Consider the following 16,951-nt stretch of genomic DNA (forward strand, 5'->3'; position numbering starts at 1 on the left):
TTCGCTCATGTACCTTTGGAAAGTCTTTGTGAACCCTAGGGGTATGCACACCCCAACTTTAGACCACTGACCTGAAAGAAGTTGGACTGTGGTTTAGAACTCTGAAAAGAGGTCTAAGCTGGGGGTGCAAGTTGGGACTCGCAGGAATGATATTTGGTGCTGTTTAAAGCAGTGAGAGTGAGGTCCCTGAAGAAGGTTATATAGGGGAAGAAGAAAGAAGAGCCAAGCATTTTGGGGGGTGATTCTCACTTAAGGAGTAAGCAAGGAAAGGAGAGAAGGAGAGGAAGAAGTCAGAGAGGTAAGGGGGAGAAACCCCACGGGTGTGAGCACTAATAGAGTTTTCGGTAAGGATAGCCAACCGCGTGGAGAGGTAAGAGAATGAGGTCTGACAAAAGACCAGCGTACGTGGGGCTTCCCTGGTGGCGCAGTGGTTAAGAATCCGCCTGCCAGTGCAGGGGACATGGGTTCAAGCCCTGGTCCAGGAAGATCCCACATGCCACGGAGCAACTAAGCCCGCGAGCCACAACTACTGAGCCCACGTGCCACAACTGCTGAGCCCACGTGCCACAACTACTGAAGCCTGCTTGCCTAGAGCCCGTGCTCCGCAACAAGAGAAGCCATCACAATGAGAAGCCCGCGTACTGCAACAGAGTAGCCCCTGCTCACCGCAACTAGAGAAAGCCCACACACAGCAACAAAGACCCAACGCAGCCATAAATAAATAAATAAATAAATAAAATAAATAACTTACAGACCAGTGCGCACACCAGACACAGTTGAAAGATTACCTGCACAGTTGAAAGAACCACTGCCTACTGCGTGGCCTTCTTATCTGTATTGCAGCCCCTTCAGGAACACGACTACTGCCCTCCACATGTGAAGTGTTGCGTTCTTTGGTCCTAAAACTAAATGCTTATCTTATCAATGGCAACAAAACCTGGACCCATCTAGCTTGGACTTAGATACAAAGACAGAAAGGCAGTGGTTTTATTCCCCATCTTTCCTCCCTCTGATCCCCACCCCCTGTCTAGAGGCAACCTCCTTACCACAGGTTATTGCTGTTCATGGTCTCTTTGTTTCCTTCCGTCCACCCAGGCACTGTGATGTCTTTGTGCTCTAACTTTAACTCATTAGATAGTGTTCTCTCTCCTTTCTGTGGCAATGTTGGAACCTGGCACAGCTGGAGGGTGTCGTCAGGGCCAAGGGCCCTGTAACAATTCCCTTACCCTTCAGTTTTTAAAAGCTTTGATAGGATTTCCCCGGTGGTCCAGTGATTAAGTCTGTGCGCTTCCACCGCAAGGGGTGCGGATTCCATCCCTGATCGGGGAACTAGGATCCCACCTGCCGCGTGGTGCGGCCACAAAATAAGTAAATAAAACAAAAGCTTTGCCAAAACAATTTTGGCAGAATGGTAATGGCGAAAGCCAGAATGGAAATGATGAGAGTTGAAATTGGATGTATGGTTGGTTGGTTGGGGGCATAAGTCTTAGAAACTTGCCTTTGGAGGGAAGGAACGAGGAGGGATGCCAGCTGCAGTGGAATGTATGTAGGGTCAAGAGAAGCTTTTGTTGGTTTTAGGATTGGGGGTCCTAGAACATATGCAGAGATAAAAGGGAAGAGTTCACAGAAGAGACTGAAGCACAAGAAAGGAGATAATGGAGAGGAAGAGCTCACTAAGGAAGTGGGAGGAAGTGTGGGACCAAGAGCAAAAGGCCAGAGAAAGAGGAGCACATCTGTCTCGGAGTCAGCCACACTCCCCTTGGGCACACAGCCAAAGTACAGAGATCAGGGTCTGCAGGCTTGAGCTCCTGCAGCCCTGCAACCAGTTCCTCACTCTTCTGTACACAGTCAAAATTTGGGGGGGTTGGTGGCCTATGTTTTCTCTATGATTTTCTTAATCTTTTAAATAACGTTTTAGCCATCTCTGCTTTTAATCCACCTCATCTTAGAGACTGGCTGCTGTCTTTTCTACAGGTTTTTCTCTTCTGCATTCCTTCTGATTCTTTGTTAATAACTAGTCCCGTAGACATTGCCGCCTTATCACCATTCTTAATCCTTAACCTAACTTCCATCTGTGTTTTATCATGTAAGCTGCCAGTAGCTACATTCACTTTAAGACAACTTGATAATTAGGTTTGCATGGTGGAAAATCAGCATTTAATTTTTGAAGATGGCTAAAACTATATTTTCTCATAATAACAAAATTTTACGTTTGCGACTTCTTTTAGGTTTAGCATGAGCTTCAACAGACATAATCTAAAATACTACGTGTTACCCAAAAAACCAAAAAAGGTGGCATTTGATTGCTTAGAATGGATCAGAAAGCATCACCCACGTGAGTACAGCCATGTGATAAATCATGTCTAGAAGTAATAAGTGTCTTTTTAGTACCACAATTGAATATATAAAATTGCATATTAAACATTTCTTTTCTCATTATGATAGCACTAACTTGTTATTCATAGAGCAGAATATTGCAACTCTCTCAATTCTGGAAATTATAAAATCTCATTTGGTTTGTTAACAATAAACCCTAACAAAAAGTATATTAAATACTCCCTCCTACACACCTGTATTGTAATTCATGGTTTCACTGTCTTTCCTCTGGCTTCTATCAGTTAATGAATTACACAGCTCTGTTTTAGTGCCTTCTCCCAAGTGTGTCTGCCCTTGAGTTATATTAACTAAAATGAGATTCTGAAATTCATGGTAGTTTTCCATGTAACCTCTTTTCTACTTTTCCATGGAGAATTTTTTTGTTAAACATCTCTATTTCATTTTCTTTAATTAGTATACGTATTTGTTTGAATAAATCAAACAATGCAGAGATAGACCAAGAAAAAGTCAGTAATTCCTTTTCCAGTCCCCCCCTCTCCCAGGCACCTAATATAAATAATAGCTTGTGTGTGTATCTGTATCTTTGGCTCTGCCACAGAGAGATGACTTTTTCTTTAATACCTTTTATTTTTTGATTTTAAAAATAGCATACATACAAACAGCAAGAAATATAGTGAAGAGAATTTAGAAAGCAACAAAAAAAAAGAAAGAATCAAAAGACAAGCCTCACCATAGGACAAGTCACTGTTACCATTTTGGTTTATTTCCTTCCAATAATTTTTGTATGCATTTTTCCTTCCATTAGCATACTGTATCTACAGTGTTTCTACCTTTACCCTGTTTTATATTTTAAACATTTTCTCATGTCATTTTAAAAACTTAGAAAACACTTAATAGTTGCAATTTGTTTTAGTTTATAAATTCCTTTCTTAATTATTGTCCTAATGCTGGCCCTTAAGATTTTTCTAATTTTAAAAATTATAAACAAAACTTCTTATATAATAAGTCCTCGGATCACTTTATTTCCTAGATTTGTTTCCTAGAAAGAAACTGAATCAAAAGTTAGGAGCATTGGGCTTCCCTGGTGGCGCAGTGGTTGAGAGTCCACCTGCCAATGCAGGAGACACGGGTTCGTGCCCTGGTCAGGGAAGATCCCACATGCCACAGAGCGGCTAGGCCTGTGAGCCATGGCCGCTGAGCCTGCGCGTCCGGAGCCTGTGCTCCGCAACAGGAGAGGCCACAGCAGTGAGAGGCCCGCGTACCGCAAAAAAAAAAAAAAAAAAAAATAGGAGCATTTCTAAGGCTCTTGATAGGTATTGCCATATGCTTTCTACAGTTCGTGAAGAGTGCCTTTCCATTTTATAGCAAGTGTGAAACAGAGCCCAGGGTTCCTCCAGGTCTACCTAAGGAGTTATTTGGAGGGACAGGATTAAAGGTTAAATCTTGTCATTTCCAGTGCACGTGATCCGTTGCTTGACTTATTCTACCTATGTTGTTTTCCTCTGCTGTAAGAAAACTATGGAGAAAACTATACCTCTGTTTACAATTCAGATATTTCTGAGAACATAATGTAGGTTGTGTTATTTATGTTAAAAGTCCTCGTTTCACAATACTGTTTGGTTTCTTGGCAGATGACTCAGGGATAATTTACTGCCTTTCCAGGCGAGAATGTGACACAGTGGCTGACACATTACAGAAGGATGGTCTCGCTGCTCTGGCGTATCATGCTGGCCTCAGTGACTCTGCCAGAGATGAAGTACAGCACAAGTGGATTAATCAGGATGGCTGCCAGGTAACATTTTTAAAAATAAACAAAGGAAACAATATTTTATAGTACATAAGCCACCTTGTACATGTAGGATGAAAATTGTTTTCACCTTAAAGGTAGTAAACATCAAAATAAGGCAGATTTAAAAACTGATGTTTTTTGAGACATCTAAAATTGCTTTTTCTTTCTTTTTTTAAAATTTATTTTATTTATTTGTTTGTTTTTGGCTGCATTGGGTCTTCATTGCTGCATGCAGGCTTTCTCTAGTTGTGGTGAGCAGAGACTACTCTTCATTGCAGTGCTCGGGCTTCTCACTGGGGTGGCTTCTCTTGTTGTGGAGCATGGGCTCTAGGCGCACGGGCTTCAGTAGTTGTGGCACGTGGGCTCAGTAGTTGTGGTACACAGGCTCAGTAGTCATGGCTCGCGGGCTGTAGAATGCAGGCTCAGTAGTTATGGCACACGGGCTTAGTTGCTCCGCGGCATGTGGGATCTTCCTGGACTAGGGCTCAAACCCATGTCCCCTGCACTGGCAGGTGGATTCTTAACCACTGCGCCACCAGGGAAACCACTTTTTCTTTCTTAAATCAAAAAAACTTTTTATTGAGATGTAATTCACATACCATACAATTCCCCCTTCCAAAGTTTACAAGTCAGTGGAGTTTAGTACATTCACAAGGTCGTGCAACTGTCACCACTGTCTGATGCCAGAACATTTCATCATCCCAGAAAGAAACCCCATATCTACTAGCAGTCACTCCTCACTCCCCTAACACCCGGTCCTTGGCAACCACTAGTCTATTAACTACTACTAATCTGTCTCTATAGAGTTTCCTATTCTGGACATTTCATATAAATGGAATCATACAATATGTGTTCTTCTGTGACTGATTTCTCTTACTTAGCATGTTTTCAAGATTTATCCATATTGTAGCATGTATCAGTACGTCACTCCTTTTTGTGGCTGGATAATATTCCATTGTATGGAAGTACCACAGTTTGTTATCCATTCATCAGTTGGTAGACATTTGGGTTGTATCCACTTTTTTTTCCTTTTTTCTTTTTTGGCTGCATTGGGTCTTTGTTGCTGCGTGCGGGCTTTCTCTAGTTGCAGCGAGCGGGGGCTACTCTTCATTGCGGTGCGCGGGCTTCTTATTGCGGTGGCTTCTCTTGCCGTGGAGCACAGGCTCTAGGCGCGCGGGTTCAGTAGCTGTGGCTCGCGGGCTCTAGAGCGCAGGCTCAGTAGTTGTGGCACGCTGGCTTAGTTGCTCTGCAGCATGTGGGATCTTCCCAGACCAGGGCTCGAACCCGTGTCCCCTGCATTGGCAGGCAGATTCTTAACCACTGCACCACCAGGGAAGTCCCTGTATCCACTTTTTGACTATTGTGAATAATGCGTCTGTGAACATTTCTGTACAGGTTTTTGTGTGAACATGTTTTCAGTTCTCTTGGGTAGATGTAAGATTGGAATTGCTCAGTCATATGGAAACTCTGTTTAACTTTTTGAGGAACTGCCAAACTGTTTTGCAAAGCAGCTGCAAAATTCTGCATTCCTACCAGCAATGTATGAGGTTCCCATGTCTCCATCTCACCAACACTTATCATTGTCTTTTTTTTACTATATCCATCCTAGTGTATATAAAGTGGTATCTCGTTGTGATTTTTGTTTGCATTCCCTAATAACTAATGATGTTGAGCATCTACTTCTGAGAGGATAAATTTATCACCCAAGTAGATCAAGAAGGAAGCAAGAACATTCTAGGGCATCCCATACTGTGGCAAATATGAAACTTGGATAGATCTCTCTACATACAAGGATGAATTTGAGGAGAATGACTAATAATTTTTTTGTAGCCTATGAAGTTTTCAGCTCACAAAAAAAAGAAATCATTACTGTGAAGATTCAGAAGGAAAAGTATCTCCCAAAATTATTTCCTGAGGGAAAACAAAAGGAAATCTTAGAGGATATCAGCTTAATATCCTCAGAAAGATTTAAGAAGACTTGACTTATATGAACTAGAAACAGTTTGCCATAAGAAGATGTTGTGAAGAGGCTGAGATGAAGGGATAAATAAAGTCAGTTTATCCAGATAAGAAAATACAAGAAAAATAAAACAAATAGAATTATATATCAAGACACAAATGGTTCAATTCAATGCAGACGTTTGAATCAGTGATGTAGTGAATAACTTGAGAATGTGAAGGGAAAAAAAACATATGAAAATTGAACAGAAAAAAACAAAAAAATTATTGGTAGCTGGGAGAGTAGGGGTTCAGCCTAAGAATAGTAAGTATACCCAAAAAAGAAATAGAGATAGTTGAGATCAATAGAGTAGTCAAAGGTATTATAAATAAATACATAACAAATATGTAACAAATTTAAGAGTTATCTCAAGATCACTGGGGAATAACTTACATGTAGACATAGTTCAGAACATTTTGCTTGATTTACAGTTATAAGAAATTGTATTCGTGAAGATAAAAAAATAGGTTACTCAACAAAGAACGAGAGGGACTTCCCTGGTGGCGCAGTGCTTAAGAGTCCGCCTGCCAATGCAGGGGACACGGGTTCAATCCCTGGTCCGGGAATATCCCACATGCCGCGGACCAACTAAGCCCGTGCACCACAAAGAGCAAGCCTGCGCTCTAGAGCCCGCGAGCCACAACTGCTGAGCCCACGTGCTGCAACTACTGAAGTCCGCGTGCTAGAGCCCATGCTCCACAACAAGAGAAGCCACTGCAATGAGAAACCCACGCACCGCAATGAAATGTAGACCTCACTCGCTGCAACTAGAGAAAGCCTGCACACGGCAACGAAGACCCAATGCAGCCCAAAATCAATCAATCAATAAATAAAATTTAAAAAAAAAGAACGAGTAATAGACATGCCTGAGACAGTTACACTAAATTAAAAAAACAGAAGCGAACTATCTCCAGAATCAGAAGAGGAAAGGCTGGGACTTAAGAGTTTCACGCCAGCTCATTGTCATTTATGTCGGAAACAATAGAAAGGCTTTTTCAGATATGTAAAATACTGGTTTATGTTCACTGACATAACTAGAAGGCATTCTTCCCAAATTAATATGTAGCTAATCAAAATTGCAGTGTTTTCTTCCTTTGATAAACATTTCCCAAAGTTTGCCTGGAAGAATATTCAAGTGAAAATAACCAAAAGAATTTGGCAAGAAAATAATAACACACGAACACTGGCTTTGCAATACATTAAAGATCAATGGAACAGAAATCCAGAAATAGACTGGAAAACAGGTAAAAACAATATATGATAAGGAAGGCATTCAAAATTAATTAGGAAAGGAAGATTTTTCAACTGGTCGTACTGGTTACCTGATGGGGAGAGTTGTTCTGAGTCCTCATATCAAAGTTTATTATAGGTAAATAAAGGTACAGATATTTTTAAATGTATGCATGCTGAGTGAAAGAGAACCCAAGCTTAAAAACAGCTCAAAAGGAAGTAATTGCTAGAAATGATTAAAAACCTAAACAACTAAACACTTCTATATCTGTAGAAAAAAATTAAAGGCAACAGCAAAATGGGAACTATAGCTTCCTCAAATAAAACATAATGAAGAGCTTGTAAAAATGTGAGAAGAAAAACATTTCTCAAATAGTAAATTACTCAAGACTATCAAGAAACTGTTGGAAAGGAGGAACTACAGAGGGCTAAATACAAATTTTTTAAGTGCAATTTTGCTAATAATCAAAGGAATTAAAAGTTAAAACAGTGAGATCATGTTTATCTCTTGTATTAGCAAACTTTTATTAACTGTCGGGGACAGTGTTGTCAGAGACGATTTCCTGTAGTACTCGTGAGAGCCTTTCTGGAAAACAATGTGGTAGACCATATTTAAGAGCCTCAAATCTGAAACATGGGTGTGGAATTTACATCAGTGTTTTGTTTTTGTTTTTGTTTTTGTTTTTTTGCGGTATGCGGGCCTCTCACTGTTGTGGCGTCTCCCGTTGTGGAGCACAGGCTCCGGACGCGCAGGCTCAGCGGCCATGGCTCACGGGCCCAGCCGCTCTGCGGCATGTGGGATCTTCCCAGACCGGGGCACAAACCCGTGTCCCCTGCATTGGCAGGCGGATTCTTAACCACTGCGCCACCAGGGAAGCCCGAGATTACACACTTTTGAATTATATTTTCCCCTACATTTATCCATTATTAACATTCGAACATTTTCATATCATTAAAAATTTCTTCATAAACCATTTTTTAATGGCAGGGATGTACCATAATGTAACCAATCATGCTCTCAGGACATTTAAGCTATTTACTATTAAAAATAACACTGATGATTGGGCTTCCCTGGTGGCACAGTGGTTGAGAGTGCAGGCTTCAGTAGTTGTGGCACATGGGCTCAGTAGTTGTGGCGCATGGGCTTAGTTGCTCTGCAGCATGTGGGATCTTCCCAGACCAGGGCTGCGTAGACAGGCGGGTTCTTAACCACTGTGCCACCAGGGAAGTCCCTAGCCTGAAGTTTTAAAAGCAACACAGAAATAAAGAAGGAATTAACAACTCCACAAAGCCAGTGTTCCCAGTTATAAGAAGTAAAGAGTCTCAGAAGGCATTGGTATCATAGTCACCTCATGAGCCTGCAGCCTCCCTCACAGCCCTGTGCTCACCCGACCTTGGGAGATGCACCCAGGCTTCTTGGAAACCTGTGCGCCTGTGGGCTGACACACCTTGCTTTACAGCCTCTCTACCTGCTCTACCACCTCTAGAGACTACAGTAGACTTTCTCTTCCCAAGGAGATTTGCCTTTGATAGCAGTGCCATAAATTTAGACAGATGGCTGACCTAAAGTACAGGCCACCAGCATCTCCAGCGTTGATGAGCACCCGCCGTCTGCCATCCATGGCGTGCAGCTCCTAGCTGTGGTACTTACAGTTACTGAAATCATGTCATTAGCCTCAGTCTGGCTGCCAGATCGTCCAGTTGCTTTTGAAATACTATTTTTGAAGTAGCAATTCATTTTTTTAGGTGGTAAAAAAAGCATTGCAGCTTTATTTGTATAATGTAATTTTGCCTGGAGATATAATATTTTTGGCTGGGTTATAGGTCCTAAATTTGCCACTGAAATGGATAGGCTTGAAAGAGATTTTTTACTAAAAACTGATATATCAAGCTCCTGAAATTTACCTATCACCTTGCTTCCACTGAGTAATTTGCATAGACCAAGATCCACGGTCTCCAGCCTTTTTTTTTTACCCTAGTATAAGCAACTCTCAGACTTTTGCCCACGAGTTCCAATACAGTTTTCACAAGTTTTGACTCTGAAATTAGCTGATGAATAAAAGGAGCTAGTGTGTGATCACTTGCTACCACTGGAAAAATGGATAGTAAGTTCTCACCTGGAGCAGGTGAGAACGCCACTGTTCCTGAGTCATTGGAAAATCTAGCAGCAGTGACCTCTAAAAGCCCAAGCCCTGGGAACAACCAGAGCTCCTGAGAAACACAGTTACCGAGGCAACAGGGGTATCATGGCTGGGTGAGCCACACCCCCACACCTCCATATCAAAAACATACGAGAGGGCTTCCCTGGTGGCGCAGTGGTTGGGAGTCTGCCTGCCGGTGCAGGGGACACGGGTTCATGCCCCGGTCCGGGAGGATCCCACATGCCGTGGAGCGACTGGGCCCGTGAGCCATGGACACTGAGCCTGCACGTCCGGAGCCTGTGCTCCGCGGCGGAGAAGGCCGCAGTGGTGGGAGGCCCGCATATCGCAAAAAAAAAAACAAAAAAAAACATACGCAAGCAAACAGTGGTAACACATCAGGAGGCGACTGCTGCTGATCCTGGCTCCCTTGGTGATAGCGCCAAATCACACAAGCAAGTGCCTGCCACGCCGAGCTTCTCTTTACTTTCTTGGGTCTGAATAGAACTGCAAATTATCAATATGAAAATCTCATATTAGTCATGCTAAATAATGGAACCAAGTTAAGATATTAGACTCTTATATAGAGTACATTTTAAAGTAAGATAGAAGATAAAGCTTCTAGAAGCATCTATTATTAAAATGTTCCTTTAGGGCTTCCCTGGTGGCGCAGTGGTTAAGAATCCGCCTGCCAGTGCAGGGGACATGGGTTTGAGCCCTGATCTGGGAAGATCCCACATGCTGCGGAGGAACTAAGCCCATGCGCCACAACTACTGAGCCTGTGCTCTAGAGCCCGTGAGCCACAACTACTGAAGCCCGTGCGCCTAGAGCCCGTGCTCCGCAACAAGAGAAGCCCACACACCACAATGAAGAGTAGCCCCCGCTCAATGCAACTAAAGAAGCCCGCGCGCAGCAACGAAGACCTAATGCAGCCAAAAATTAATTGATTGATTGATTTAAAAAATGTTCCTTTAAATGCATTATGAGCCTAATAGGCTTTTGCTTTTACATCAGGTTATCTGTGCGACGATTGCATTTGGAATGGGGATTGACAAACCTGATGTGCGATTTGTGATCCATGCATCCCTCCCTAAATCCGTGGAGGGTTACTACCAAGAATCTGGCAGAGCTGGAAGAGATGGGGAAATCTCTCACTGCCTGCTCTTCTATACCTACCACGATGTGACCAGACTGAAGAGGCTTATACTAAGTAAGCTGAGCTCCATTGGGGACACATGCTGTCCTCCTCGGTCTCGTTTTTGTCATCTGTCCCTGCAGTTGTGGTGTTTTGGTTCCAGTTTTCCTTAAAATAGAGGCACTTAGATAGATATGGAAGTTTTATTTTAATTCATGTTTATGATAAAAGTATTACATGCTTGTTATGTAAAATTCAAATGATACAGATGTGTTGAGGACTGAAAAATTTCCAAATCATGCCTCATATGCAGTCCTGCCCTAAGAAATAACTCCAGTTACTGATTTCCTTTGTATCCTTCCAGGCCCAATTTCTGCATGCATCCTGGTATATAACAAATTTCAAGCATGCAGAAAGGTAAAATGGAAAAAAATAATGAACTGTCACGTACCACCATCCAGGTTAGGAAATAAAACCCCTACATAGCCCTCTCCTATCTCATCCCTTTACCTCTTCATTGGAGTTAGGCAATATCTTATATTTGATATTTACCTTTCCCAAATGCAGGGTTTTTTACAATATAAATGCGATTCCATTATATGTGCTTTTTTTCCCCCTAAGATGTAGTTGATTTACAGTATTATATAAGTTTCAGGTGTACAGCGTAGTGATTCATAATTTTTAAAGGTTATACTCTATTTATAGTTATTATATAAATGTGCTTTTTTAATATGTATATGTTGACCTGATTTTTTTTCCAGTCAACACTAGGGTGTAATTATGACTCCAACTAGTACACATAGCTTGACTACATAGAGTTCCATAGTATGGTATTCCATGTTTATTGAACCAGTCCCCTTCTAATAGATAAATAAGTAAAATTGCCTGTTTTGAGACCACTTTTGAATGAACTCTGGTAGAGATACTGAGCACGGGAAATGGCACTTACCAAGCTCTGTGCCAAGTAATGTTCACCTTATTTGCTTGTAACCACTAGTTTTTGAGGTAGTCCCATGAGAAAAGTGAGCTTCAGAAAGGTTTTGTAACTTGCCCCCAAGAGCAGCCGCAGCGGTAAGGGGAAGGGTAGTGATAATGATGATAAAGTTTCCTTACCACTTACTATATGCTGCTGTCTTAAATGCTTTACGTATATCACTTCATTTAATCTTCACAACAACCCTAAAAGATACTACTGTTATTCTCCTCGTTTTACGGAAGAGGAAAATGAGATACAGAGCTAGGTAAGTGGCAGAGCCCTGATGGAATCCAGGTTCATCTGATTGCAAATTCCATGTCCCTTGCACTATACCAAGATAATTCTCAGTGCAAAAATGAAACTTTTAAACTTAGCGTGTCCATTTGTGTTTTTAAGCAGAACCTATATTAAGTTAGGTCCAAATAATTTAGTAAGTATTTAAATGCTAAACACTTAGCAACCATTTGAAAAAAGTAATACTCATAAACCAGAAAAAAAAATTTTTATTTCATTTTTAACTAACAACAATTGCTTACAAATGAAAAGTATGTACATGTGGTTCTCAGACCTTGGAATCAGATTGGACACTGCCACCCTCATTTCCTGTTTCACATTGATTTTTTGGAGGTACTTATTTTTATCATAGCAACTGCCAAAATTTCAGCTTCACAATGTCATTAGAAGGAAAGTAGCACATCATAAACTACCTCCAACTAGTTGCTTGTGTGGTGTTCAACAGATGTCAGGTATTGCTGTGTTTCTCTTAAATTTAAAACACCTGCCAGCACCCCTGTGAATTCATTGCAGCACCCGCCCCAGCCCTGGGGGGTCCTTGGTACATAGTTTCAGAACCACTGGCTTAACCACTTTGATCCCAGATACTCAGGGAAATGCACAGCCCACTGCCGTGGCTCCATGCTCTGCTTGCTTTGGATGCTGGGTTCAGTACATCCTTGTCTGATAAATATAGTAAATATAATTCAGATATTTATCGTTGGGAATAATGAAGAGTTGCAAAATTTTTTCAGCTACTCCTGACAACCTATGTTTATTCCTGCAAAACTACAATCTTGAAGATGAACATAAATATTCAGTTAATTATCATATAGCTTCATGTCATGTTGATATATAGTGCTATGAATAATTTTATTTCATTTAATATTTAAAGTTATATGACCCTATTCTAAATATTTCTGTGATATTCTTTTCTATTTTTCTACTCTAATAAGTATGTTTACTGTGTTCTTCATCTCTTTTAGTGGAAAAAGATGGAAACCATCATACGAAAGAGACTCACTTCAATAATTTGTATAGTATGGTACATTACTGTGAAAATATAACAGAATGCAGGAGAATACAGCTTTTGGCTTACTTTGGCGAAAAGGAATTTGATCCTTATTTTTGTAAGAAATACCCAGATGTTTCTTGTGATAATTGCTGTAAAACAAAGGTAAAATAAGAAAGTTTTAAATTCTTTGTGATGAGGAACTTGCCAAGTTTTTTTTCTTCTTCTCTTAATTTAGAAAAGTTAGATACAAGTTAGATTGCAGTAAGTGGGCCCTAGGGATTTTAACAAGGGGATGATGGCTTCCTCCCCGTGTTAATTGGGAATAGAAACATTTTAATAGTATTTCTGTGGAGTATCCGTAGAACTAGAAGCCTGTTAAAAATATATACTGGGGCTTCCCTGGTGGCACAGTGGTTGAGAGTTCGCCTGCCGATGCAGGGGACACGGGTTCGTGCCCTGATCCGGGAGGATCCCACATGCCGCGGAGCGGCTGGGCCCGTGAGCCATGGCCGCTGGGCCTGCGCGTCCGGAGCCTGTGCTCCGCAACAAGGGAGGCCACAGCGGTAAGAGGCCCGCGTACCGCAAAAAAAAAAAAAAAAAAAATATATATATATATATATATATATATATATATATACTGGACCTGTTTTGGTGGTTATAGGATATTTAAGAAATATCATTAATCTGTAAATACCCAAAAAGATCCAACATGGGCAGGTAGAATATTTTACATTCAACTCTGTATTTAAACATCTTCATTCTCAAAAGGGTTGTAACTAGTGTACTATGTGTTTGAATTCAGATCAATTAGATTACTCTGTAAACTGGTTTTTAAAAAACTGTAAAGAGTAAGGGCAATAGCTTCAGGATGCGTTTGCTATCATCTGTCCTAAAAATAACTTTGGGAGGTTGTTAAATTCAGTCGTTAGGTACTGTATTGTACCTATCATGGTAATTCTATGTTTTAATGTCTACTGTACTTCACAGTTTACAGAGCTTTTTTTTTTTTTTTTTTTTTTTGTGGTATGCGGACCTCTCACTGTTGTGGCCTCTCCCATTGTGGATGGAGCACAGGCTCTGGACGCGCAGGCTCAGCAGCCATAGCTCATGGGCCTAGCCGCTCCGCGGCACGTGGGATCTTCCCGGACCGGGGCACGAACCCGTGTCCCCTGCATCGGCAGGCGGACTCTCAACCACTGCACCACCAGGGAAGCCCCCTACAGAGCATTTTCACAGTTGATATATTATTTGAAATATCTGTGCAAGATGCTGGGGATTCACATATGAACATGATATAGCCAATTCACAGACAGGAGGGGAGACAGACATGTATGTGTTCATATCACTGTGATACCGTAGGCAGCGCTAGCCAAGCAGAGGGTGATTTACTCTCTCTTGGGGTGGAATCTGTGGATTTATGGCCATCTCAACCCACCACACCCCACTCTGTAGACATTGCTAATCAGTTCACTCATTCAACAAATATTTGTTGAATGCCTGCTCTGTGATAGGCAATGTTCTAGGAGTTTGGGATACATCACTGAACAAAATATAAAGATCCCTACTCTTGTGGAGCTTACATTCTAGCAGAGGGAGGCTGAATAAGGACTATACGTTATAAGTACATGTTAAGAGGAAAGAACTTTGATGAAAAGTACAGCAGTGTAAGGAGTCAGGAATGATGAATGGGGTGCAGGATGCAGTGGCCCAGGGAAGTCTTACTGCAAAGATGAGACCTGAGCGAAGACTTGAAGAAAGGAGTTAGCTGAGCAGCTCTCAAATACGGATGTTCTTGGCTAAAGCCAAGACCAGAGGCCCTGAGGTGGGGGGCGTGCCTGTGCCTTTGAGGGGTAGTGCCTGCCCAGGGGGAGAGGGGAGGCCGGTCAGAAGGGTGCCTGGAGGGCTGAGAAATTGGAAGAGTGGAGCAGCCCTCAGCCGAGACGTTTGGGGAAGGCTGGCAGGGAAGATCAGGGGTTTGGTCTGGGGTGTAGTGAGTTAGATATGTCTTGGATCCAGCAATTCTGAAGAGAGGCTGGTGATACCATAACTCTGGGAGTGGTTGACATATAGTTGAATTTGAAGTCATGAAAGCAGATGAAATCTTCACTGGTATAAGTTTATAGACAGAAGAGAAGAAAACCAAAGACTGAGCCCTGAGACTTGAAGAGGTTGAGGAGAAGAGGAAGAACTAGGAAAGGAGACCAGGAAATAGAACAAGTGAGGTAGGAGGAAGACCAAGGCAACTAAGCGTAGGAGTGCATCAGGGAGGAGGGAGCGCTCCCTAGTCACCTGCTGCTGCCGAGCCAAGTACTATAAGGACCGAGACGTCACCGTTGGGTTTAGCACCGCGGAAATATGGGACCTGGACTTGACCAGTTTCAGTGGAGAGGGGCAAAATTGGAGGCAGTGCATATGGAGAATTCTTTCAAGTTTTGCTTCAAGGATGAACAGAGAAATGAAACCGTAGCTGCCAGGGGAAGTGGAGTCAAGAAGAGACAGGAGAAATATATTTGTGTGCTGATAGGAACGTACCTACGGAGGATGGAAATTGATGTGTGAGGAGAGGGAAGAATTGCTGAAGCAGTGTCCCTGAGTAAGCAAGGGGGCTTGGGAGCTAGTGCAGAAGGACAAAGACTGGCTTAGACAGGAGCTTGGATAGTTCGTCTATAATAACAGCAAGAAAGAAGAGAAAATGTGGGGCAGGTACTGGGGATGGATGTAGTGAAGGAAGTTTTGAAAGCTCTCTTCCGATTGTTTGTTTCCTCAGCAAAGTAGGAAGCAAGGTAGTCAGCTGACAGGACAAGAGTGGGGATTGAAGAGAAAGGAGAAAGTGTGAAATTGTCATCTAAGCCGGGGTCAGCAAACTTTATCTTAAAGGGCCAGAGGGTGGTAAATATTGGCTTGGCCAAAAATTTCATTCGGGTTTCCGTAAGATCTTATTTGGAAAAACCCAAACAAACTTTTTGGCCAACCCAACATTTCAGGCTTTGTGGGCAGTCTCTGTCACAACTACTCAATTCTGCTATTTTAGCCCAAAAGCAGACATAAATTACAATAAATACACCGATTTTTCCATAGTTGTGTTCCAATAAAATTTGATTTACAAAAACAGGTATACAGCTCATGGGCCGTAATTTGCTGACTCCTATTCTAAGAGAATGGGGGAGAGAGAGACTAAGCATGTATCATCGATTACCTGGCAGCGTTAAGGATCCACTTGAGGTTTGTGGCCCTGTACTGAAAGTGAAAACAGTCAGCATAGTTGTGTGTGTTTCTCCTGCCAAGTTCAGCTACACAGCTATAGGCATGGAATGGTGGAGAACTGGATCTCGTGTGTTTTGTCAAACAGTGTGACCCAAGGGCAGGGGAGTTGAAGGTATATGAAAGGTTATGTTATAATTGATCGGCTCTGGAGTTGAAGCTGAACATCTGAGGACGAGGATCAATGGATAGGCTGTCCCAGTGGATTGCTGGAGTCAGAAACTAGATGGCGTGAGTTAGAAAGGCAGGAGGTAGCGGTCGGAGAACAAAAGGGTTGCTGATACTAGTAAGGCTAGGTAGTGGGTGTGAGCATGGGAGTGAGGGGCTGACATATGTGGAGGACAGGATCACTGGAGTATAGGAGATCAAGTTGCCAAAGGCCGAGGTGTGGGAGGATCATCTCTGTACACTAGTCACCAAGAATTAAGGCAGGAATGATGTTGGAGAGAGTGATGGGGCACTCTTTCATGATGATGCCAGATAGAGCCTCAGAATCACTACCAATTGTTAGTATAGGACAAGAAACCTATTTGTCTTCAGGACTGTGGTGGATGAACAAGGATTCGAAGGTAGAGGAACTACATACACAGAGGCACAGAAGCACGATGCAGCTTTTGAGAACAGCAGGTGCTTAATATTGGGTTAGAGAACTAGGATAGACAATAGCAAAAGACCACATAGTAATGGTAGGCAGAGTTTGGAGACAACTGAGGGGAATGAGAAAGGGAACTGACCGGAGATGATAAAAAGGATTGACTGTGGCACCAAAGACCCAAAAGAGATCAGAACTCATACAT

General features: G+C 42.2%; 1 protein-coding gene across 3 annotated transcripts in view; it reads left to right on the forward strand.

Moving 5' to 3' along the window:
- BLM (BLM RecQ like helicase) overlaps positions 1 to 16,951 on the forward strand; it is a 43,656-nt gene that overhangs the window by 7,826 nt on the left and 18,879 nt on the right. For 2 of the 3 annotated variants that reach the window (XM_060158183.1, XM_060158173.1), the window contains exons 2-5: positions 2,229 to 2,335; positions 3,969 to 4,129; positions 10,509 to 10,704; positions 12,865 to 13,055. In XM_060158183.1, the coding sequence (XP_060014166.1) occupies positions 2,236 to 2,335; positions 3,969 to 4,129; positions 10,509 to 10,704; positions 12,865 to 13,055 (648 nt within the window). In that variant the 5' untranslated portion in view covers positions 2,229 to 2,235. The remainder of the gene's footprint in view (positions 1 to 2,228; positions 2,336 to 3,968; positions 4,130 to 10,508; positions 10,705 to 12,864; positions 13,056 to 16,951) is intronic. The other variant, XM_060158193.1, reaches the window with a different exon arrangement.

Source organism: Lagenorhynchus albirostris, chromosome 1 (assembly GCF_949774975.1).
Source record: "Lagenorhynchus albirostris chromosome 1, mLagAlb1.1, whole genome shotgun sequence".
Taxonomy (NCBI): Eukaryota; Metazoa; Chordata; class Mammalia; order Artiodactyla; family Delphinidae; genus Lagenorhynchus; species Lagenorhynchus albirostris.